At 41.0% G+C, this 24,245-nt stretch overlaps 1 protein-coding gene across 2 annotated transcripts in view; it reads left to right on the forward strand.

The window, feature by feature from the left end:
• Window positions 1-24,245, forward strand: part of GTDC1 (glycosyltransferase like domain containing 1) — a 292,170-nt gene that overhangs the window by 41,442 nt on the left and 226,483 nt on the right. For both annotated transcript variants that reach the window (XM_023752434.1, XM_023752433.1), the window contains one exon: window positions 2,418-2,620. In XM_023752434.1, coding sequence (XP_023608202.1) covers window positions 2,442-2,620 — 179 coding nt within the window. In that variant the 5' untranslated portion in view covers window positions 2,418-2,441. The remainder of the gene's footprint in view (window positions 1-2,417; window positions 2,621-24,245) is intronic.

A 24,245-nucleotide genomic window follows, 5' to 3' on the forward strand; every position in this document is an offset into this window, starting at 1 on the left:
TTCTCCCGGCCCCCCCCCTCCCCCCCCCCCCCCCCCCCGCTAATATCAAAGTTGCTTTGTTTGAGGTTTATATGAGTGAAATATTCTTTAGAGTGTTTTTTTCCATCCTGTCACTTGAGGAAATATCTCAGGTCATTTTTACAAGCATCTTTTAGAGACCTTTTAAGAATAGACAGTGCATATACACCTTAGCATGATTAGGTCAGAGGAAATAAAGCAAGATGGTAGAGATCTGTGATGTGATCTAGTAAGCCAATTAATGTTAAGCAGCTTTTATTCTGTCTTTCTTGAAACCTGTGATATCATTTTCAGAACTGCCTTTTATTGCTCTCTCTAGTTACTTTCTAGAGGCTTCTATCATTTGAAGGATTAATGGCTACCATTTTGTTAAACTTGGAGTGTGATTAGAGTTGAAGTCTCTCTCCAGCTGGCCTGAAAAAAATTGAACTTCTGCATAGCTCAGCCTCTGAGCTTCCTTCTTAGCCACAAAACCAGTGGGGCCTTTAAAATCATATTTGCAATGCAAGCTGCTGATGAGGAATGGGTAACACCCACTGTTTACCAGTTGTATTTGTGTATCTATCTTTCTAACCCGTCCTTGGTGGATAGGAGGTCGTGATTAAAAATTATTGATATTAAAATGCTGGATGATATGAAGATATTCTTTCTCCTTAAGTAAGGTGATTTATAATTATAATGGGAGGAGCAAAATACCTTATTACTGATCATAAGCTACTGTGCCACAATTTTATCTTCACACCTTTGTGGTTAATACTGGTGTCACCACTTTAGGGAAGGTGCGACTGAGGCCTACAAAGTTAGGTAACTTGTCCAAGGTCATTCAGCTAGGAAGTGATGGAGCTGAGCTCCAAATTTGTATCTCCCTGACCCCAGGGTTTATGCCTTTTCCATCCGAGGAACACTGTTTCTTATTTTGCAGATAATTATAATATGTTTGTATACTTGTCCTCCAAAATGCTCCTTGGGAGATTGAGAGATCAAGAAATAAGCTTTTATTCACTTCTGGCACTTCTTTGAGAACCATTTGAGACTTTTTGCTTTGGAATGCAATTTAAGAGGCATGGCTTTGTCTGAGCAAGGTGAAGTACAGTTTTACTAGTGAAGATCACCCCTGCATTGTTGAGAATAATTTCATGGAACAAAATTATTAGGAAAAGGAATATGCCATTTTATAAGTGGTGTTTTCTTTAGTCATAAAGGGAAATTCAAACCTATGGAATATTTTTTATTTTATTTTTTAAAAATGTTTTTATTTACTTTTTAGAAAGAGGAAGGGAGAGGGATATAGAGAGAGAAACATCAATTGGCTGACTCCTGCATGCCCCCTAGTGGGGAGTGAGCCCCCAACCTGGGCATGTGCCTTGACTGGGAATCAAACCGTGACCTTCTGGTTCATAGGTGGATGGTCAACCACTGAGCACACTGGCCAGGCTGGTGTATTTTTTAAAGCAATATTTTTCTTCCTTACTTCCATTAGGAAATAGCATATACGTTGAAATGTATATAAAAGTTTTTATATTCTTACATATATTTTTATTTCACTAGCACATTAACAAAAGTGATACTATTCAAATAAAAATTTCTTGCTAACCAGTTCTCTGTGATGAAAAATTTACCATGTTTTTAATGATAACATTATCCCTCAGATTTGTTGTTTAAGGAAAGGTTGTAGAAACCTTGTTGATTCACTGGCATATAGCTTTACTGCATTTCGTTGGTCTTTCTTTGGGAGTGGGCTATATACAATTGTGAGGAAGTGGTCAACGTATGTCTACTGTCTTAAGAAATTGTATCCTAAGATTTATAACACTAGAGAACTGAGATTTGAATATGAATGTGCTCTCTTATAAATATGGGTTCATTGAGGGTAGTGATAGCTGGTGAATTTAAAAATGGATTAACATGAGAATTACAGAATCAGAGAATATCTGAACTGGAAGGGCCTTACCCATGAAGGGCTCTTGGAGAAGAAGATAGTCCAAGACTCAATACAACTCTAGGCCAAGCCAGTCTGGAGTTTACTGAGTCCGATCAAAGCCATTTCAACTAGGAAGTGAGTGACCACAGCAGGAGAGGGGCTTATACTTCCTAAGGTAGGAGGGAAACTGAGTCCTTCTGGAAGTAATCTTAGGGCATGAAGAAAACAAATCAGGAAAAGAAAACATCATTCATGTCCTCTTACTAACATGAATGATGCAATCATAATGATTGCAAAAATACAAACCTTAAGTGTTATATGCTTTGTTAAATAGTGGGATACACCTATTTCTTATAAAATAATGCATCTGTAAATTATTTGTACTTACTGGGCATAATATCTTAAGTTATTTGTATTTAAAAAATCTTTCTACACATACACATATATTTGAAAGATGCATTTTTTGCTTATTATCTAGAATCTGAGACGGGTTGAAGGGCCAATGAGTATTCTCCTCATTGAAGCATTCTATGGAGGGTCCCATAAACAGCTGGTGGACCTGCTCCAAGAAGAATTGGAAGACTGTGTCCTTTACACTCTTCCTGCAAAGAAGTGGCATTGGAGAGCGCGGACGTCGGCTTTGTACTTCTCTCAGCATATCCCCGTCAGTGAGCATTACAGGTAATCAGCCTGCAGGCTGCATCTCCAGCCTTTTTCTAACGTCCCTGTGTAAGGATGGTGCTTCTCTATCAGAGTCCGTGAGGTTTCCTCCAGCTGGAACTGGTTAGCATGACACCAGTACAGACAGCAGAGAGCAGGGGAGCACTTTGCACTCTCAGGGCCCCTCATCCATGGGAAAGTGCCCACATTTAGAACCTACACGCCTCTTCTCCTTTGTCTTGTGATTGTCCCACATGCACGCATGTGGGTCTGGATGACACTTTTTGGCCGAGAGAGTTGGTCTTGGGCTCTGTTTTATTTTTTTGACTCCATAACCTCCAATGCCTGTTTTAGTGAATATGCTTTTTTAGTTGAGTTTATTGTGTCTGCTCTATGCTAGGAGCTAAGGTTTCAAAGATGGATATGACCGAAGTCTGTGCCCTTACAGGCTTGAAGGACTATTGAGATAGAGATAGACATGTGCATGAAGTGAAAGTATGAAAAATGGAGAAGTTGGTTTTAACTGACAAACTGGAGGTGGCTTTTTATAGTTGGGAGCCTTTGTTTAATCTTGAAGGATGAGTGGATCTGGGGACACACCTCAGTAATGGATTCAGATTTGTGGGAACTAGGGGCATCTATTAGAAGGTTTTATGGGTAGATAAAAATGCTGTGGTATATACACAATGGAATGCTACTCAGCCATAAAAAGGAAGAAACTTTACCCTTTGCCACAGCATGGATGGACCTGGAGAACAATATGCTGAGTGAAATGAGCCAGTCAGAGAAAGACAAGTGCCATATGATTTCACTCATATGTGGAATCTAGTGGACAAACTGAACTACCAAGCAAAATAGAGACAGACTCATAGAAAGCAGGCAGACAGCTCTGGTGGTGGTGGTGGTGAGGTGCTGGGGAGTACAGGGATTGAGCAAAACAGAAAAAGAGAGAACTCAGACATGGACAACAGTGTGGTGATTGTAGTGGGGGAAAGGGAGGTAGAGGTGGAAGACGGTATAGAGGGAATAAATGGTGATGGGAAAAATAAATATATTAAAAAAAAGAAAGTCTTATGGGACACATTGAAAAGATGGATGAGGAATACTGATTATAGTCCTAGGAGGAATAAGTAGAATGGAATCCCCTTGAACATCTCTACCTCTTTATTCTGTTTGTATGCACTGCCGAGTATTTCTTGATTGTTAGGTAGTGAAGATTATCCTGCTGTGGGTTACATATCTGATGTTCTTGCCACCCTGGGCAGGACGGCATGGGTTTAGGGGGAGTGGAAGTGCCAGGCTGATAAAGAATGGAGTTAGCAGACAGGTTTTCAGAGAAAGGGCACGATGCCGGCTGCAGTGCCCACCTTGGCCTCTGTAGCCGTACCCCTGCTGCACATGAGGTGGAGCAGTCACAGGGAGACAGGAGCCTGGCATTTAAATGTAGGATGCTGTTCTTAGTAGTGATTTGAGGAGTTCAGAGAACCCTTTTGGTGAATAAAAACCGTGCATCATCTCTGAGAATTCAGGTTGCAGATGGAATAGTTGTGAGCACTCTAGTCACATTGCTTGCGATTCTAAAGGTAAAACATGGTTTGGTGGCATATTGAGAATTTTGTATTTTTCTAATCTAAACTGTATTTTTCCTTACATAATTTAATGTTTTGTAGTCTCATATGACTACTAGTAAGTGAATATTGTTGATTCACTAATAGTATGAGACATATCAATGAATGGATCCGTATAAAAGTTTTAAAGGCAATGATAAGACTATTGCTGTATTAAAATCTGACTGTTTATAGTTGCTTTCCCATCTCATTTAATTGTTTTTGTTGCACTGGTTGTGTTTGTAGTACTTGAGGTCAAGTAATCTGGCTGACTTTATGGTGGCACGTTTTCATTTAACATTACCATTTGATATAATAAATTTCTACAGTGACTTCAACATTGAAATGAACCAATGCTGTATCTGCTATCAGATTTCATTTTGATTATGCAGTTTTTCAGAATGAGAGAATTGTATTACAAATACATGTATGTAGATGGCAGGCAAACCAACACTTCTCTGCCCACTCCCTCTTAGGCCTGAAGCATTTGAGGATAAACGTCACACTGCTGTTTGAAGCAGGCTTACGTGGGAAGTAGATTTCTGAGAGATCGTGATGTCGCCAGAACCTCCAGGTCCCCACCGTGGTATCTGTGATCTTTCAGGGTCAGCCATATAAGCCATGCAGTTAACTCTGTTCATCTAATCAGACTAAACTAAGAGATAGAACTCACCAGTTTAACTTACCGTTATATTTGACCAATGATAACATGTAACTCTTTACCAAATAGCTCTTTCAAATACTTTTGGACAGATAGCAGCAGCTTGAAAACTTACAGTAAGTTAAAAAATATGTTCACTCAATCCTACATTGAGGTGCTAGAGTAATCTTTTTTTAAAAAATATATTTTTATTGATTTTAGAGAGGAAGGGAGAGGGAGAGAGAGATAGAAACATCAGTGATGAGAGAGAATCATTGACTGGCTGCCTCCTGCACTCCCCCCACTGGGGACTGAGCGTGCAACCCGGGCATGTGCCCTTGGCCAGAATCGAACCCGGGACCCTTCAGTCCACAGGCTGACGCTCTGTCCACTGAGCCAAACCAGCCAGGGCTAGAGTAATCTTTTATTACCCCAGGTCAATCTCATCTCTGCAGAGACTTTTAAAGGTATGAAAGGTTTTTGTTTTCCAGGTACTTATTCTTTGTACATTTGGGAAATGAAATCATTAAAATTCATAAAGAAAAAAATGAATAAGCACTAATATTGCCTACTATGCAAAATCACTGTGAACCAGTAGGAATGTGTCTGATGAGAAAGGCCTTGAGTGCAGGTACACATGTTATTTTCTAACTTCTGTACATGTAGTCACTGTTAGAAGCTTGTTATGTGGGAAATATGTTATTACTAAAAGGATAAATGCTTCAGCTTAATTCATCAGTTTGGGTCTACTTCATCTTGACAGCTGAAAGGATGCATCTTGCTCCACATTTGGTGCTGTATAATATTATTATAGATTACAAAAGCTCCAGAAATTATTTTTCCCAGAAGTAGTGGGTAATTATTCTAACTTCTAGGTTATATGAAAGCCTTGCCCCTGGAAACTGCAAAATGCAGAAGGATGTTTTGGGGATATGCCTTAATTTTGTATCCTGAAATTTATGTCATTAGTTCTAGGGTCAAACCTTTCTATTTTATTAAAATTAACTAGAGGCTTGGTGCACAAAATTCATGCATGGGTAGGGTCCCTGGGCCTGGCCGGTGATCAGAGCCGGATCGGGCCTTCCGGCTGCTGGCCAGAGCCTTACTTCGTTTCGTGCTGCCCCCTGGTGGTCAGCACACGTCATAGTGAGCAGTTGAACTCCCGGTAGGTCGAACTCCCGAGGGGACAATTTGCATATTAGCTTTTTATTATATAGGACTAAAGGCCTGTTGCACGAAAAGATTCGTGCAATAGGCCTTCCCTTCCCCTGGCTGCCGGCACCGGTTTTCCTCCGGCACCCGGGACCCAGGCCTTCGCTCCGGCCGGAGCTGCCTTGAAGCCTTCGCTGCTCCGGCCGGAGCCGCCTTCAAGCCTTCGATGCTCCGCCGGAGCCGCCTTCAATCTTCGCTCCACTGCTTTGCGCCTACGTATGCAAATTAACTGCCATCTTTGGGTACAGTCAATTTGCATCTTTGTCTATTATATTATATAGGATAGGATACCTAGACTAGGCATCAAAGACATTGTACTAGGCATCAAAGACATTGTATTCATTTTTCTTTTCACGGTGCCTTTACTGAACTGACAGAATCACTGTTACTTAAAATTTCTTCACTCTCTGATGCCTACAGTTATGTACCCAGATCCCAGGAAGGAAGCATGACTGACCTATGTCGGTCATGATGACCCTGTTCTCTGCCAAATTTCCCAGCTCTCCTTGCAGCTAGGGCTAGTCAGTCACTAGTTTTTGGCAAATTCGATTTAAGTGTATGGCTTTTGGGTATACTTCCAACAAAGCCACCTCTCCTTTCCCGCATTGGAGTGTGGTAGTGATGCCTGCCACCATGAGGTGACAGGATGAGGACAGGACGCCGGGGCTGCAAAGCGGCTGTAGAGGTTGGGAAGCACCTGGATGAGGCTTCCGTCCTGAGCAGGACAGCTCTGGTCACCTGAAAACCCTGCGTTCTCAAACATCTAGACGTGCTTTTGAAATGCAACAGATTTCCTTTTAAGTCCATGGCTGAGCTAAGTCAGAGGGGACCTGAAGGGGGATCTGGAAATTAGATTGTAAACGGGCTTTGAAGCTGTGGTTGCCTCATTTTCATAAAAGGAACTGGTTAACTAAGTTATGGTACATTCTTGAAATGGAATATTGTGCAGCGTTCAGCGTACCCTCATGGGAACTTCTCCAAGATATACTAAGGGACAAGAGTAAGGTGCCAATGAGTGTTATTCGGTGCTATCTTTGGTACAAAGAAAGGAGGTTATAAGAACGAAACAATGGAAGGGTACCCTGGACATGAATAAAACTAGTTGCCTGAGGATCAGTGTAGCAGAAACTGTCAGGCCCCCACCGCCTTTTCCCACCCCTCCCCTTCCCCTGTGCCCTTGCCAGCCTCCTACTGCCAGCATCGGCATCAGGCTGTGAGCAGCCCGCCACAAATGATTCTGCCCCTCAGATGAAATCATTCTGAAGTGTGTGCAGGAGAGAACTCATTAACAAAGATTCCTAAAAAAGCCTGGAAGTCAGGAAATGCAAAAACATAATTCTAAATAACTCATGGGTCACAGAAGAAATCATAATGGATACTAAAAAATAGAACTGAATCATAATGAACATATTGTGTATCACAGAGTGGGTTGCATCTAAAGTGACAGTCACAGCCACATCATCGTTAATAACTCTATTTTTATTTTTTTTATTGTGATGGGCAGGGCCCCTCTGATTTGAATCTAGAAGTAGTGCTGGGATGGAAACTATAAGGGTAAAAATTAGTGAAATTGAAACAACCTATATAATTGAGATGAACAAACTCAAAGTAGTTATTTTGAAATAATAAAATAGGTAAACCACAGGCACGATTGATTTTTTTAAAACGCACAATTAATTTTTAGAGTGAATAAACTATAGCTACAGATATGACACAGATCAATAAAAAGGAGGAAATGCTCTTAATAGCTCTATGTTGATACATTTGAAAACTTATACAAAATGGATAATTTCTTAGAAAAACACAACTTACAAAATCTCACTCAAAATGAAATAGAAAAACCAAATAGAACTGGAGCCATGAAAAATGTGACTGCATGAGCTGAAAATGTTCCACTGAAAGCCAGAGGCTGGTCCACACCAGTGCTATGTCTCTCTCATCATTGATGTCTCTCTCTCTCTCTTTTTCTCCCTTCCTCTCTGAAATCAATAAAAGAAAAGTAGTTTGGCTGGCATGGCTCAGTGGTTGAGCATTGACCTGTGAACTAGGAGGTCACAATTCGGTTCCTGGTCAGGGCACATGCCCGGGTTGTGGGCTTGATCCCCAGTGTGGGGCATGCAAGAGGCAGCCAATCAATGATTCTCTCTCATCATTGATGTTTCTACCTCTCTCTCTCCCTATCCCTTCCTCTCTAAAATCACTAAAAATTTGTTTAAAAAAAGTAAATGATGACTTAAGAAATTGTAGGTAAGTGCAGTGTTGTTAGTCTTAACCAGGGCAATCATTTTACATCTCTACAGTAACCAGAATAAAATTTAATGGGATTAAATAATAGTAGTAACAGCTAACATTGAACACTTACCACGTGGTAGACATTCTACAATTCTGGAAGTTAAATATTATTTTTCTGGTTCAACAGGGGAGGAATCTGAGACCTACAGAGTCAAGTTTTTTACACTGGGTTACACAGATAGTTAGTGGTCAATATGTGATTTGAGCTCAAGTCTGGTCACCTGCAAGAGCCATTCTTTAAAAAAAAAATTATATTGAATTTATTGGGGTGACATTGATTGATAAAATTATATAGGTGTCAGGTATACAATTCTATAGTGCATCATGTGTATATTGTATTGTGTATTAACCACCCCAAGTCAAGTCTCCTTCCACCACCATTTGTTCCCCCTCACCCTTCCTACCTTCCCCCACCTCCCCTTTTCTTCTGGTAATCACCATACTGTTGTCTGCTTATGAGTTTTGTGGGGGGTTTTTTGCTAATCCCTTCTACTTTTTCACCCAGCTCCCCCAAACCCCTCCCCTCTGACAGTTGTCAGTCTGTTCTCCGTATCCATGAATCTGTTTCTATTTTGTTAGTTTATTTTATTCATTAGATTCCACATAAAAGTGAAATCATATAGTATTTGTCTTCCTCTCAGTGGCTTATTTCACTTAGCATAATACTCTCCAGATGGATCCACATTGTCACAAAAGGTAAGATTTCCTTCTTTTTTATGGCTGAGTAGTATTCCATTGTATAAATGTACCACTGCACAGGTAGGGTTCTTAGGCCTGGCTGGTGATCAGTGCTGATCTGTGGGGCGAGTGGCAGGGCAATCGGGGGGGCCCCCGCTGACACCTGCCTTTTCCAGCCTGGTGCTGCCCGCTCGCCGGCCCCACCCCCACCGCCGCCGGTTGCCTCCCTCTGCGGGGCGACCTGTGGGGCAATCAGGGGGCCCCCACTGGCATCCCCTTGGCTGGCCTGGAGCCTGCGGGCTGGGGGAACCTCCTGCGTTGAGCGTCTGCCCCCTGGTGGTCAGTGTGCATCATTCCGCCATTTGGTCAATTTGCATATTAGGCTTTTATTATATAGGACTAGAGGCCTGGTGCACAAAAATTTGTGCACTCGGGGGGGGGGGGGGGAAGAGGGGGTCTCTCAGCCAGCCTGTGCCCTCTCACAGTCTGGGACCCCTCGGGAGATAATGACCTGCTGGCTTAGGCCTGCTCCCGGGTGGCAGAGGGCAGGCCCAATCCCTAGGTGCAGCCCCTGGTAGGGCTCAGAGCAGGGCCGATTGAGGAGTTGGGGTGCCACCCCCTGTCATACACAGAGCCGCAGGGCGATCAGGGGGTTGGGGAGCTCCCCCCTGTCATGCACAGAGCAGGGCCCATGAGGGGGTTGGGGAGCTCCCCCCTGTCACGCACAGAGCAGGGCCGATCAGGGGGTTGGGGCGCCGCACCCTGTCACACACAGAGCCGCGCCATCAGGGGGTTGGGGCTCCGTACCCTGTCATACACAGAGCCGCAGGTTGATCAGGGGGTTGGGGAGCTCCCCCCTGTCACGCACAGAGCAGGGCCCATGAGGGGGTTGAGGCGCTCCCCCCTGTCACGCACAGAGCAGGGCCCATCAGGGGGTTGGGGAGCTCCCCCCTGTCACACACAGAGCCGCAGGGCGATCAGTGGGTTGGGGAGCTCCCCCCTATCAGGCACAGAGCAGGGCTGATCAGGGGGTTGGGGCACCTTCCATTGTCACGAACAGAGCAGGGCGGATAGGGAGGTTGTGGCCCCGCCCCTTGTCACACAGCAGCAGGGCGATCAGGGGGTTTGGTTGCTGCCCCCTGTCACGCTGATCCCGGTGCTGGGAGGCATATTACCTTTTTACTATATAGGATAGAGGCCTGGTGCACGGGTCGGGGTCGGCTGGTTTGCCCTGAAGGGTGTCCTGGATCAGGGTGGGGGTCCCCACTGGGGTGCCTGGCCAGCCTGGATGAGGGGATGATGGCTGTTTGCATCTGGTCACACACCCTTCAGGGTGGGGGTCCCCACTGGGGTTCCTGGCCAACCTGGATGAGGGGATGATGGCTGTTTGCATCTGGCCACACACCCTTCAGGGTGGCGGTCCCCACTGGGGTGCCTGGCCAGCCTGGGTGAGGGGCTGAGGGCCGTTTTCAGGCTGGCGGGTGACTGAAGCTCCCAACCGCTCCTTTTTTTTTTTTTTTTTTATTCTGGGCCAGCTTTAGCTCTGAGGCCTCCGCTGCTGAAAGCAGGTTTCTGGCCTTTGTTTACCTTCTGTATTTGAAACAATGTTGCGGTCCTTCTGGCTGAAGCCCGGCTGACTGAAAGCAGGTTTCTGGGGTTTGGTTTAGCTTCTATATGTGTTACAATGTTTCTTAGAGAGCAGCTGAGAGGCCGGCAAAAACAGGCGGAGAACCTGGCTTCCTCCGTCACTGGAGCAAGCAAGCCTCCCTGTTCGCGTCAGCTGCCTGGCTGCCGGCCGCCATCTTGGCTGGCAGTTAATTTGCATATCTCAGTGATTAGCCAATGGGAAGGGTAGCGGCCGTACGGCTATTTACCATGTTTCTCTTTTATTAGATAGGATACTAAGCTGTTTGGACTACTATGGCCTTGTAGTGTAGTTTGATATCATGTAGTGTGATTCCTCCAACTTTGTTCTTCTTTTTCAAAATAGCTGTTGCTATTTGGGGTCTTCTGTGGTTCCCAAAAGATATTTTGTAATATCCTTTTTAGTTTTGTGAAATACGCCATTTAATAGGAATTGCATTGAATCTATAGATTGCTTTGGATAATATGGACATTTTAATGATGTTAATTCTTCCTATCCATGAACACAGTATATGCTTCCACTTATTTGTACCTTCTTTACTTTCTTTCTTTAGTGTCTTATAATGTTCTGAATATAGGTCTTTTATATCCTTAGTTAAACTTATTCAAAGGTAGTTTGTTAATGCAATTATAAATGGGATTGTTTTCTTAGTTTTCCTATCTGATAGTTCATTATTGGTGTATAAAATGCAACTGATATCTGGATATTTATTTTGTATCATTCTACTTTACTGAATTAATTTATCAGTTCTAGTACTTTTTTGGTGAAATCTTTAGTGTTCTCTTTATACAGTATCATGTCATCTGCGAGCAATGGCAGTTTTTGCTTCTTCCTTTCTAATTTGGATGCCTTTTATTTCTTCTTCTTGTCTGATCACTGTGGCTAGGACTTCCAGTACTGTGTTGAATAAGTGGTGACAGTGGACATCGCTGTCTTGTTCCTGATCTTAAGGCAAGCATGTCAAACCCGCGGCCGGCGGGTCATGCGACCCCCTGGCTGCGGGTTTGACATGCTTGTCTTAAGGGAAATGCTTTTAGTTTTTACCCTTTGTGTATGATGTTGGCTGTGGGTTGTTCATTCTTTTTAAGTTCATACACTATTTGCTCTTTTTAAGCCCATGCTGAAGCAGAGTAAACAAATTAAGTAAATTAAACCTCAGTACTCTTTTTAATATATATATATATATTGATTTTATAGAGAGGAAGGTAGAAGAATAGAGAGGACCTAAGTACTCCTGATTAAAATACATTACCAGATTTTACTATTAGAAGTGGGCGTGGTGCTTTTTGGAGTCCTGGGAAGTATTATAGTTATTGAATCTGTTGGAAGCTGGAATCTGGGAACCAGGAGCTTTTCTAGGTTTGCGAATCTTTTATTTTCTCATTTTCCCTCAGCACATTTCTCTTAATTTTCCACCATGGAAGTCACAAGTTATTTGAATTTTCTTCTTTTGAGGTTTTTCCTTAAGATCCAAATAAAATACTACATATGATGTCTTTAAAAAATCATTGGGTCGATTCATGGATGGACAAATAACATTCTCTGTTTAGGATGCTCGATACCAGCCCCCACATTATCCTCCAACTGGGATGCTGTGCAGTTCTCTATGTTTATGAACGTGGCTAGAGGCCGCATTGCAGGACTGCCCAGCTCACTTCTCTTATATCATTACCAGTTGTGTACACTTCTTGGGGTTTGGATGATGTTCTGATACTGTATAAATTTTTCAGGAGGTAGGGTCTCACCAACACGTGACTGCTCCATTTGTGAAGTTGGCTGAGAGATTCCCCATGGCTGTTGCCCAGCCAGCCAGCCAACCAGTGTCCCTATCCTACACTGCCGAATCGTGGGAATCTCGTTTGCTTTGTTTTTCTACCAATCTGCCCTCCTGTCCAGGCGGCACACACAGCAGCCTCCCAGTATTTGTGCAGGGCTTAGGGCTTTGTCCACAATATTTCCTCTCAGTGCAGTCCTCTCTGATTGACTGTATTGTTCAGTTTAGCCATGTGGACTTTATTTTGAAAATGTAGCTGACCACAACACTACAGAAGTACAATAACAGTGCGAACCAATAACAACCATTCAGTCTGTATCTATCGCTGTGTGTCTCTCTCTCTGTCTCCCTTTCCTCTCTCTCACTCTCTTTTCTCTCTCACATGCACATAGGAATGACTGAATGACTATCCTTCAGATTACCCTAACAAACTCTTCGTTGCAGAACTGGAAATTAACCCTGTCACTATGCTTCCTGAAGGCTGGTTTTCCATATTGTGTTTCTCTGTCAGTGTTCTGAAGAAGGTAAATATTCTAGTAGCAGGGGAATAAAGGTTTTCTTGTTATGAAGTTCATAGTTTATTTTCACAAGTTGCTATTTCAAAGGTGTTTGAATAGTTAGTAGCAAACACTGTGAACCCGCTGCATCCAAGGAATTAAGCATGGCAGTGCAAATTCAAGTGCATGTTTTTATTTTTTTTACCTTCTATTTTTTAAATATTGTTTATTGATTTCAGAGAGGAAGGGAAAGGGAGAGAGAGAGAGAAACATCAGTGATGAGAGAGAATCATTGATCGGCTGCCTTTGGCATGCCCCACACTGGGGATTGAGCCCACCACCCAGGCATATGCCTCAATTGGGGAATCAAACCGTGACCTCTTGGTTCTTAGGTTGACGCTCAACCACTGAGCCATGCTGGCTGGGCTCATGTGCATGTTTTTAATATCTCTTCTAGCATATTAAAAAATAAAATATGCCCTAGCTGGTGTTCCTCAGTGGTTAGAGCGTAGGCCCTTGGATTGAAGGTTTTTGGCATGATTCCCAGTCAAGGGCATGTACCTGGGTTGCAGGTTCGATCCCCAGCCCCTGTGGGGGCATGCAGGAGGCAACCAATTGATCTCTGATCTCTCTGTCTATCTCCTGACCCCCTCCCTTCAACTCTCTCTAAAAATCAATAGAAAAATATACTTGGGTGAAAATTAACAACAAAAAAATAAAAATAAAATATCACATTTAAGATTCCCAAGTAATGGTTCCTATGGATAGAAGACATTATTTCTTTTTTTTTTAAATGTATATATTTTTTATTGATTTCAGAGAGGAAGTGAGAGGAAGAGAGAGAGAACCATCAATGATGAGAGAGAATCATTGATCGGCTGCCTCCTGCACACCCCACACTGGGGATCGAGCCCGCAACTCAGGCATGTGCCCTGACCTGGAATTGAACTGTGACCTCCTGGTTCATAGGTCGACGCTCAGCCACTGAGCCACACAGGCTGAGCACAAGACATTATTTCTAAGAGACTCTGTACCTCAAATTCCCCGAGGGTAAATTTCCCATATATTTACCTTTTGAAATTTTCCAACTATATTTTAAAAGACAAACTGGATGTTTATTACACTTTCATAGAGGAGAGAGAGTCATTATTCTTAATGGATGCAATGGAAAAGGTATAAAACTCCCAAATGCCCCTAAATGGACACAAAATGTATTATGTATAAAAGAGCTCTGGCTGTAGAGTAAGGACCTTCAAAATTTTGCTTGAAGAAGTAACATACTTATTTTTGACATAATAATCAAAGCTAGGAGTCTGATTGCAGAATGCTTCTAATCTAGTTGTTGTTAGGTATTGAGTATCTTCGTCATGGTTTGTCTCATAGCTAGAGGAAACCTGTAGGAAATGAAGGGTATTTTTATTGTACTTCCATTCCCAACATTTATTTCTTTGTTTATTTGAGAAAAAATTCTTCTTTTATTAAGGTCTTAGTCAGTGATAATATATTTGGTTTTGGAACTATGAGGTGTGCACAGGTATTAGTGTCTGGCTTACTGTCTTCAGGGCCTGGGAAGCTGTGGTGCAGATAGTCAGTTACCCTCTCCTTCTCTTAAGCCCCCCTCTCAGAGAAGTCTTCCCACTTGCCTATTCCCCAAGGGTCAGATTTGGTCTACTAGCTGCCTTTCCACACATTGCCCTACCCGTGGAATGACTAGTTCTGTCCATCTTTCCTTTCTTTATGCCGCTTTGTGGTTTATTCACATGATGGGCCTGCTGGTCTCCTGACCAGCCAGCCCACAGAGATAACTGCGGGCGGGAGGCAGGGTGGCTCAGGCCTAGCACTCACCAAAGAGCATTCATATCCCCTTCCTCCTTCTATCTTTCAAAAGTCTTTCCTATATTTCTCTTTGTTCACCATCTCTTGCTGATAATAAACATTTAACAGCCCCTTTTTGGGGGGAGAAATTCTTGGTGATTGACTAGTAGTAGAGAGAGGGCTGGGAGGTGAGATGGTTTGGCCTAATGTACCCCCAGACTAGTTATCTTTGGGCCCTTTTCTAAGCCCGTTTCTTGTTATTTTTTTCATCAGCAGTTATTAAGAGATTTTATATGAAGAGCCAGTGCCTGTGGTGATGTGAGGCCAAACTCGGCAAACTTGGACATACAGCACTGGCACATAGTGTTTAGTAAACTTTTTTGTTGATTGAAAGAAAGCTTCCTGCCTATATCCATTTGCTAATACTCACAGCCTTGATTAAATAGTCCCTGATTGGAAACTATCCCATTGCATCTGTAAAAAGCCAGATTATACACAGGGTTCGCTGGACCCTGCCTACCTTTGCAGCCTCATCTCCCACTCAGGTTATCTCATTAATAGGCTGCAGTAGTGGCATTGGCCTTGTTCACTGTGAAATGTCAAGCTCTTTCCTGCCCCGTCCTGTTGCTACTTGCTTGTCCCTCAGCTGCAACACTAACTCACTCCCCGCCCCCCCCCACCCCCTTTGCTTATTCCTTCCCATTCTTAAGTCTCAGCTAAACTTCTACCTTCTCAGAGAGGCACCCCCTGACCACCCCATCTAAAACAAGTCCTCTATTTCAGTATGCTTTCTTTTCCCTTCTGTAATAACATTATATATAATTTGCAATTATTTTGTTTGTTTGATTTATTTTCCGTTGTATTATACTGTAAGTTCCATGATGGCAAGGGCCACAATTGTTTTGTTTACCATTTTTAGCCCCAATACCTAGCCTAGTGTGCTGCCTAGCAGATAGTAGTGCTGAGTATGGCTGAATGAATGACTTCTTATCTGTGGGTTTGAAAGTGCACACAAAATATGGTTGTAATGGGCTTTGCTAATTTTCTTACTTTTTCTGCATGGGCACTACTAATATCCCGTGTAGAAATATTATCTCTTACACATAGAAAATGCTTAGAAACATTTAAATGCCTGTGTTACTTAGGTTTATGGGATTAAACTAAGGAATTCCATATACATTTACTCACTTATTTTTATGGGTTATATTAATCATACTGTGAAATCAGTCATCCTTTATTAATGTAAATTTTGATAAAAGAAAATACAATTTTCTGGAATTTTCCCTGTATAAAAGTGTTTCTAGAAAAAAAAAAAGTTCCTAGTTCAGGAAACTATGGAACCTAGAAATATTTTGTAAAATTTCACATGGTTGTATTTTAAATATTTTTCAGTTGTAGCAGTGGCCACCACGAGCTGTGGCCTTTTAATATATGGTGCAGAAGCTAGAGGATAACTGAGAAATTAGAATTTGGCTTAATGAGATATTTTGTTTGGACTCTGCAGTTACTTAAGCATTGTTTTATTTTTAATACTTTTAGACCGACAGACACTATTTGTTTTGGTCACTAACACAACTAGTTGCCATTGTTTTATACAATCTGCTACTCACATCTATGCTACTTAACTGGCCCATGTAGGGCTTTTTTGTTTGTTTTGTTATTTTAATTCTCACCAGAGGATATTTTTCCATTGATTTTTAGAGAGAGTGGAAGGGAGAGAGAGAGACAGAGAGAAACATCGATGTGAGCGAGACACATTGATTGGTTGCCTCCTGCATACACCCTGACCAGGGCCAGGGAACTTGCAACCAAGGTACATGCCCTTGACCAAAATTGAACTCGGGACCCTTCAGCCACTCTATCCACTGAGCCAAACAAGCTAGGGCTTCAAATGATCTTTACTGACACATATTTAAATGTACATATACATAAAAGAGTTTCTTACAAGAATAGAAATCATTGGTGTTTGAAAGAAACAACAGGGGAATCAGCAGTCTTGGGTTCTAATCCAGCTCTGCCATAAATTAATTGTTTGGTCTTGGGAAAGTCACTTTTTAACCTTAGAGTTTTATTTTTTTCATCTGTTACTGAAGGTGTCGGTTTCATCTATTGAGCTCTATGATGTTGTGAACAAGGAATTAGGATCAAGATTTAAGGAATTCTAACATAAAAGGCAAATTTGTTCTCTTATTCAACTTTATCAACCACTGCTTCATTGGATACAGGCATTATTTCCTTATCTTATATGTGTATCTCCTTGCATATTTAACTTTTAATTTTAGAGGTACAGATTTTGGAGAATAATTTTTTTCTAATAGGGCTTCTATCTTCTAAGTTGCTCTGATAGGACTTATTGTTTGATGTCTTGTTCAGCCTCAGCATTTCATGGTTATTTGCCTTCAAAGAGAAGGTGTTTGACCTTCATGTTAGCCGTCTGTCTCTCTAGGGCATGGGACATGGGGCATGTACACTCATACTGAAGCTGTTACTAAAGATCTCACACAGAATAGTCAGTGATGCAGAGTGGGCAGCAAACACTAAAGAAGTACTGAGGAGAGAGTTTAATGTTCATTCAGGAAATTCTGGGGTGGACCTGAGAGGATGTTGGGGATTTTGATGGTTTCAGAGCAAATGGAAGAGTGCTGTAGGAGAAGGAAGTGTTGTGATCAAAGGCAGTAATGCTGGAAGTATTGGGAAATGTTTGGAAATCTCGAAAGTCTTGGTTGAGCATGAACACATTCTGAGGTAGGAGGAGTCTGGGATATCAGGCTGGGATGATAAGGCAGATATTGCCTAGTTCATGTACAAGCTTTAATTCAAGGTCAAAGATTTGGGGAGCTTTTGCTTAGGTTTTGACTTCTTTTGCAGGCTCTATTACTCAGGACCCCATTAATAGCACAAGGTAGAAATCCAATTCGAAATCACTTAAACGAAAAGGGAAATGTATCGGGCCATATGACTGGACGTCCCAGAGTGGTTGACTCCAGGCAAAGCTGACTCCGGTGGCTCAGTGACATCATTAGGCCTCTTGACTTCCTGCCGCAGCTTTCCTCTGGTTTAGCTGTATTCTGGAGCAGCCTCTCTCCAAGTGGGTCTCTCCCAGAGCTACGTGCATATCCCACCAGCTTAGTTACCCATTCTGACAGAGAGGGCCTCTCTCTTGGCAGTTCTAGCAAAAGTCCCAGAACTGAAAAGACCTTTGTTTTTTTAGATCATCTGCTCTTTGAAGGTGTTGCTGTGGCAAAGGCATCTAATATCATGATTGTACATCTAATTTGGAATCAGGAAATGCGGTCAGTCCTATCCAAATCATATGAACTGAAGGCAGGAGAGCAAAGAGAAAATGACATAGATGTTATTTTAAGAAGGGGAAACAATGTTTTACAGGCGAAAACCAAACAAACAAAAACCCAGTGAGTACTATAGTGAAACATGAGAGGGGGAGGTAAGGAAACGGTGCATAGGGTGACAGCAGTGTAGGCTGGAGACATGGATGAGGGTAGAGATGCTCACTGGATTCTAAACATCTAATGGAGAAATAGTGAGACTCTGAATGGGAGTGGAGAGTAGTAAAGGAGCTAGCACGATGAATGAAATTTGTGTTGTTTGCGCTTTTTTCGCTAGTTATAGAATTTGTCTAGGTGCTGAACTGAAATTTACCTTTGTTTTGTCTATGAGAAAAGATTTTGGGATACAAATAATTTAGTCAAAATCATAGAGATCACAGTTAAACTCTATTTTGGTTATAATTATTTTTAAAATAGCTATGCTATTGCAAGTCATTCATATTTACCCATTAAATTGGATCAGTGGGTTTACTTTGGCAGCATTTTAAATACTCCATGTTATTTTGTTTAAAAATGTAATGTAACACTGTCTCTCTTCTCTATTTAAATAAATTTTATAATATATTTTAAATATACATATACTATGCATGTGTGTGTGTGTGTGTTTGATGTGTACACACACAATCGAAGTGAATTATTGCCTGGTATTAACTTCTGAAACTTATTCCCCCCCACCCCCCCAAAAAAATAGTCAGGTATTAAGTCTATCTGTAGAGTTATTATATTATGTTACATCCCAAAGTGAAATATAAAGCTTGGGGTTGCACCCTGCGTAGTATCCAGTTCAGAAAAGCCAGTCTCTTCCTCAGTGGCCTCCACTAGTGATGCTTATATTTGAACAGCACATACTCTTTGCCAGACAAAATGATAAAAAGATGAGCAGGACAGTGGCTTTGGGGACTGTTTCTCCTCATGGATTCAGTTCCATCTCTTTCCCCCCACTGTTATTTGGACAATGTTCGCCAGAATCAGCAGTTCTACAGCAGTCATATATGTCCTAATGTAGGCCCAGGGAAATCCCCTCGTCGGTGACCTGTCTTTCACTACAGGAGGAGATCTAACATGTCGGTGATTTTTAGCCCATAGTTTCTCTGTGTGTCCAATATTGATACAGACACCTATTTGCGTACCAAAGGTTTAGGTGAGTTCCACGATTGTCAGAAAATGAAAGCGGCTCAGAATGTGAACAAGTTTTTGCCCCGGGAATGTTTTCCTCTGTCATAAGGTAAATACAGTGAAAACAATTTTAATGAAATCCAGTTCTATTAAAAGCATGTGCTAGTTGCATATCTTGTACCTGTCTGTAGTCTTTGTATTGCAGTTTCTCACTCAGACGAAGTGATTCTTACCTTTAATTTTATAACATTACCTTTAATTTTATAACATTCAATTTAAAGGACTTTAAAACTTTTTAAAACAGAAAACCAGAGCTCACATATTTTTTTTTCTATACCATATTATGAAGATTGCTGCCGAGAAACCCAGCAATAGCTCAGTGTCATTACCACAAAGGTTTAGGGACCCTTGGTTCTTGTAGTTGGTGGATATAAAGCAGTTGTAACTCGGGTATTCATAAAGAGTGCTTAGTAGAACGACGCAGTCATTTTAGTAGCAGTATTCTTATCTTTTCAATTGTGCAAAGGTATTTGATGACACTCACATTTTATTTGCAGTATTTTTTTTAATAGGAAAGGAAGAGAGGCAAAGGTTAAGAATTGAGGTCTTGCTTGCTCTGAAATTTGAGTATCGTTTAAGATGTAAGTGGAGTTTATGTAAGTAATCATGTTCTTTGTCTGATTTTGGCATTTAGAACTGGGAGTAGAAAAAAGAAGACATACATACATTCACATGCACACGAGAGGTAGGAACAGTGGCAGTTTTAGAATCGAACTACCTGAAAACATTCAGGCTCTTGGAAACATGATCTTAATATTAGTCCTCGCTCAATCAGTTTTATTTTAGACAGAATGCTGGTAGTGATCCACTTGAACAGTGGTGAGTTTTCTTTTCTTTTTTCCATGGAAAAAAGCTCCCAGAAAACTTTTGTTCTTTAATGTATTCAGCATGCATATGTTTTACATGTATTAACTAGTATTAAAAATGCAGTTTCTAATTAGATGGCTAAATCTGAGAGCAGTTGTGGTGAGTACCAGCCTCTTAGAATTATTGAAAAAGAAAGTTTGATGACCAGAGCTTTCTTTTTTTGCTATTGCAACCTTCAGCCCTCTCTGGACCCAGGAACGAGAGAACTTGTATTATCATTGTTTCTCGGCTATTACATTCTATGATTCCTACTGGATATTATAACTGTTGATGATAAACCCTTAAAATATTGATTTCATCAAAACTTGGAGAATTCAGGATATTTACATTCTATTATGATGTGTTTTATATTATAGCAAAACAATGCTTTTGCTACTGTTTAAGGGTCTAGGCTTTTGATGGGCATAGTTATCAGCTTGAAATGTCTTAAGTTTTAGAAATATAGTAGGAAAGTAATATGTTATAGCCTAGTTCCTTTGGTGTTTTTGTTTTACATTTTACATTATAGGGAGGGATGAGGGGGAAATTCTTTCTCTCCAAATGTATCTGTATGAGTCACCTGAAGTCTTCCTTCTAATAGAGTATAATGAAATAGTGCCATATGAATCAGTGTTTCCATATTTGCAATTTAGAATATTCAGTTTGAAGTCATCAACATTCATCTGCATTTCTGTTTTACATTTTTTTTTCCAGGAGACAAGCACATCTAACCAAGAATGACTTCTATTTTTCATAGACAGGGAGTGTCAATTGCCCTCTCACTTATTACTGACTCATGTGGCATTTGTTCACAACTCCAAACCACAGATTGGGCACATAGATATTGACTAATCCTGACTTACAGAAATGTGCCCACACGGTGTGAATTCCTTTAGTATTTGGGCATTTCTCTCTTGTGCCTATTAGACATATTACATAGCCGCTCTGAGGGAGAGGCCCTGGACTGCCGATCAGAGAAACTGAGCTCAAGGCCCAGGTCAGCCACTCACCTGTGTAAGGGCAGATCACTCTCATTTTGTATATTCACTGGCAAAATGGTGAAAATGAATAATACCTTTCTCTAGCCTTTAGTTTATTTTAAAATATAAATAGAAGTGATGGCATGGAATTAATACTTTAATAAAAGCATAATGTTTAAAGAGTGTTTGCCCCAAGCCATAATATACAGCTACATTTGTTCTTCACTACAGGTGGTTTATAGTGACTAGAGTGGGAAGAAATAATAGAGTGTGTATTATTTGTAGATTTTTTTGGTCTCTGTTAACTTTATTTCAGTTCTGGTATCAGTTTTGAATGATAGCTACATAGCAAAAATCAAATATGCTTAGTGGGTAGTGGTAATTAATTAAAATAGTGGTCATATTTATTTCTATAATTAGAAAAGTGAATAATTCACTATTTATTTTTTTCAACTGGCATTTGGTAATGACACCTGTTTTGTTAAGTACTTTGCTAGGTACTTTATTTCCCAATGTGTGAAAGAACGCTGGTTATGAAAAGGTAAAATGAAAGGTGGTTGAACTGCACTCTTATCCAGTGAACACTAAAATATTCTTTTTTAAAATACATATGTTTTTATTAATTCTTGGAGAGAGAAAGGGAGAGGGTTGGAGAGATAGAAAAATCAATGAGAGAGGAACATCTGCCTCCTGCACAGCCCCTACAGGGGTTCCGGCCCACAACCCAGGCATGTGCCCTGACCTGGAATCAAACCTGCAAGCTCTTGGTTCCTGGGTGGATGCTCAACCGCTGAGCCACACTGGCTGGGCTAAAGTATTCTTAAAGAGAGAAAAAGGTGTATAGTTGTCTCATATCCGACAATATCTGTTGCCTTTTAAAGGAAAAGCAGAATTTCATACCTGTGATCAAATGACTATAATTTCCTAACACAAAATATTTATTTTATATATATATAGCATCATCTTTTTGTTAAACCTCAAGGGAAAGAATTATGTGAATGTCTGACCATGCAGAAATTTCTCACATTAATTTTAATTGACAAATAACAACTGAACATCCTAACTGCCAAAATATTAGTTAAGTGGGGAAGAAGTTCTAATATATTTTCTTGAAGTTGAATTTTAGTAAACATCATAAAAGTTTCTTATTTATAAGAGAAATGGCCATTTCCGGTCAGCTGTGGTTACCACATTAGTGCAGGTCATTTAGCTGGAGTCAAAGTTAAGTATCTCATAAACATGCTGAAAGCTTTGTATTAGTAGATAAAAATTTTTAAGGGACCCTATGTATATTAGTTTTGCTTTTTATTTTCTGTAGAAATAGGCTTTCCTTCTTATTTTTAAACATCTCTGCACAGATTTTTACCTTTGCTACTTGAGGCAGAAGGTAAAACGTGTGCCCGAGTTGGAGAAATACGTTTGACCACCATGTTGCAGACAGTGCCGCCTGACCTGCTCATTTTAACTTTCTTCTTTTTCTTAGATATTCTATTTAAATTAGTTCTTACACCTAGTGAAAGAGTTAAGATCAATACTCCTGACAATTCACAATCCGGTTCTTCACTTCCTCCCTTCCAGATGATTCTAAATCCTCTTTTCACCCATTTCTTGCCCTTCCAGTATTTCACCGGGGTGGCTCACAAGTCACACAATTCTGAATAGCTGTTAAAAATGTCTTACCTTTTGTCACTGCCGAGCGGTATTGCCTATTCCATTCCACTTGGACAGTACTAGTAACAGAGAGGAAGTGGTCAGTCTGAGTGGATGAGTGGAAACAGAAAAAATTTGTAAGTAACAGATAATTAACTCATGGATTTTCAAAAGCAAACATCTAAAGTATATGTTAAGGTTATTTTGGTGTCTCATGATATTAAATATTATCCTTTTCTTGAACTTTTGTAAGGAAAGATCATCACAAATTTGCCCAGGAAATATTTAATTATTATTTCACATTTCCTTGACAGCAGAGGCTTTGTCTTTTCACAGCTATTTCCATGGTCTAATTTTTAATTTTCAGTATCTATTTGTTGAATGAAAGAATAAATAATGATGACACTAAGAAATATCAATGAAATTCGTAAGAAATATACTTTTGCTATGTGCAGTATTCCAGTTGTATTTAATATTTATAGATAAGAGACATAGAAAAACAATGCTGACTGGTTTTCTAGCATTTAAGACTTTTTATTTAGCAGTTGACTTACATGCTTTACAAGTTACAATATATACCCCCTATTTTCTTTTTATTACTTATTTTTTAAAATATATTTTTATTCCTTTCAGAGCGTATGGGAGAGGGAGAGAGAGCTAGAAACATCAATGATGATAGAGAATCATTGATTGGCTGCCTCCTGCACAAATACCACAGGCATGTGCCCTGACTGGGAATCGAACTGTGACCTCCTGGTTCATAGGTTGACGCTCAACCACTGAGCCACGCTGGCCGGGCTTATTCTTTATGTCCTGATCTACTCACTGTTCTGCTCTGCGTATAGTAGCTGCTCAGTACTTTTAAAAACATTTACATGAATAGTATGCTTTACTTATTAGCAATACCTCTTGTATTTCTACTGAATCCATGACTGCTTTTGGGCAGTCATCCTTTGTACGTGGCCATGTCCTTCATGCTATGGTTGATTGGGGATGGGATGGCTCCTGACCCAGGAACAGCCAGATCACAAGTAGGCAGGTCAGGTATGACATGTCCTTATGAGAAAAGATCACTTAAGCCAGTTGGATGCCTTTTCATGGGAATTGTAATGAAGAAATCTATAAACTGGGGCAGTAAGTGGCAGGACTTACCAGGCTAAGGCTGTGAGGTAGGACCTTGCCAGGCCATAATGGGTCAGTAAGCAGAAGTAGGTTAGGGGAAATAGAGCAGGTCACAGAAAGGCGAGATGCCATGAGAAAATACTTTGTGTCCAATGTGAAGGAGGTGTGGAGAGACTGGCTGGTCCCCAAATTTAGCAGGCAGTCCTTTAATATATATTTTATTGGTTTTTCACAGAGAGGAAGGGAGAGGGATAGAGAGTGCTGTCTAGGCAGCACCCCAGTTCCTGCCTGTGCCCTTATGGAACCCCAACTTTATTTCAGATAACTTGTGCCCCTATTTGTTGGTCTTCAAAGAGCCTGGCCTC

The sequence above is a fragment of the Myotis lucifugus genome, unplaced genomic scaffold (genome assembly GCF_000147115.1).
Source record: "Myotis lucifugus unplaced genomic scaffold, Myoluc2.0 scaffold_32, whole genome shotgun sequence".
Classification (NCBI taxonomy): Eukaryota; Metazoa; Chordata; class Mammalia; order Chiroptera; family Vespertilionidae; genus Myotis; species Myotis lucifugus.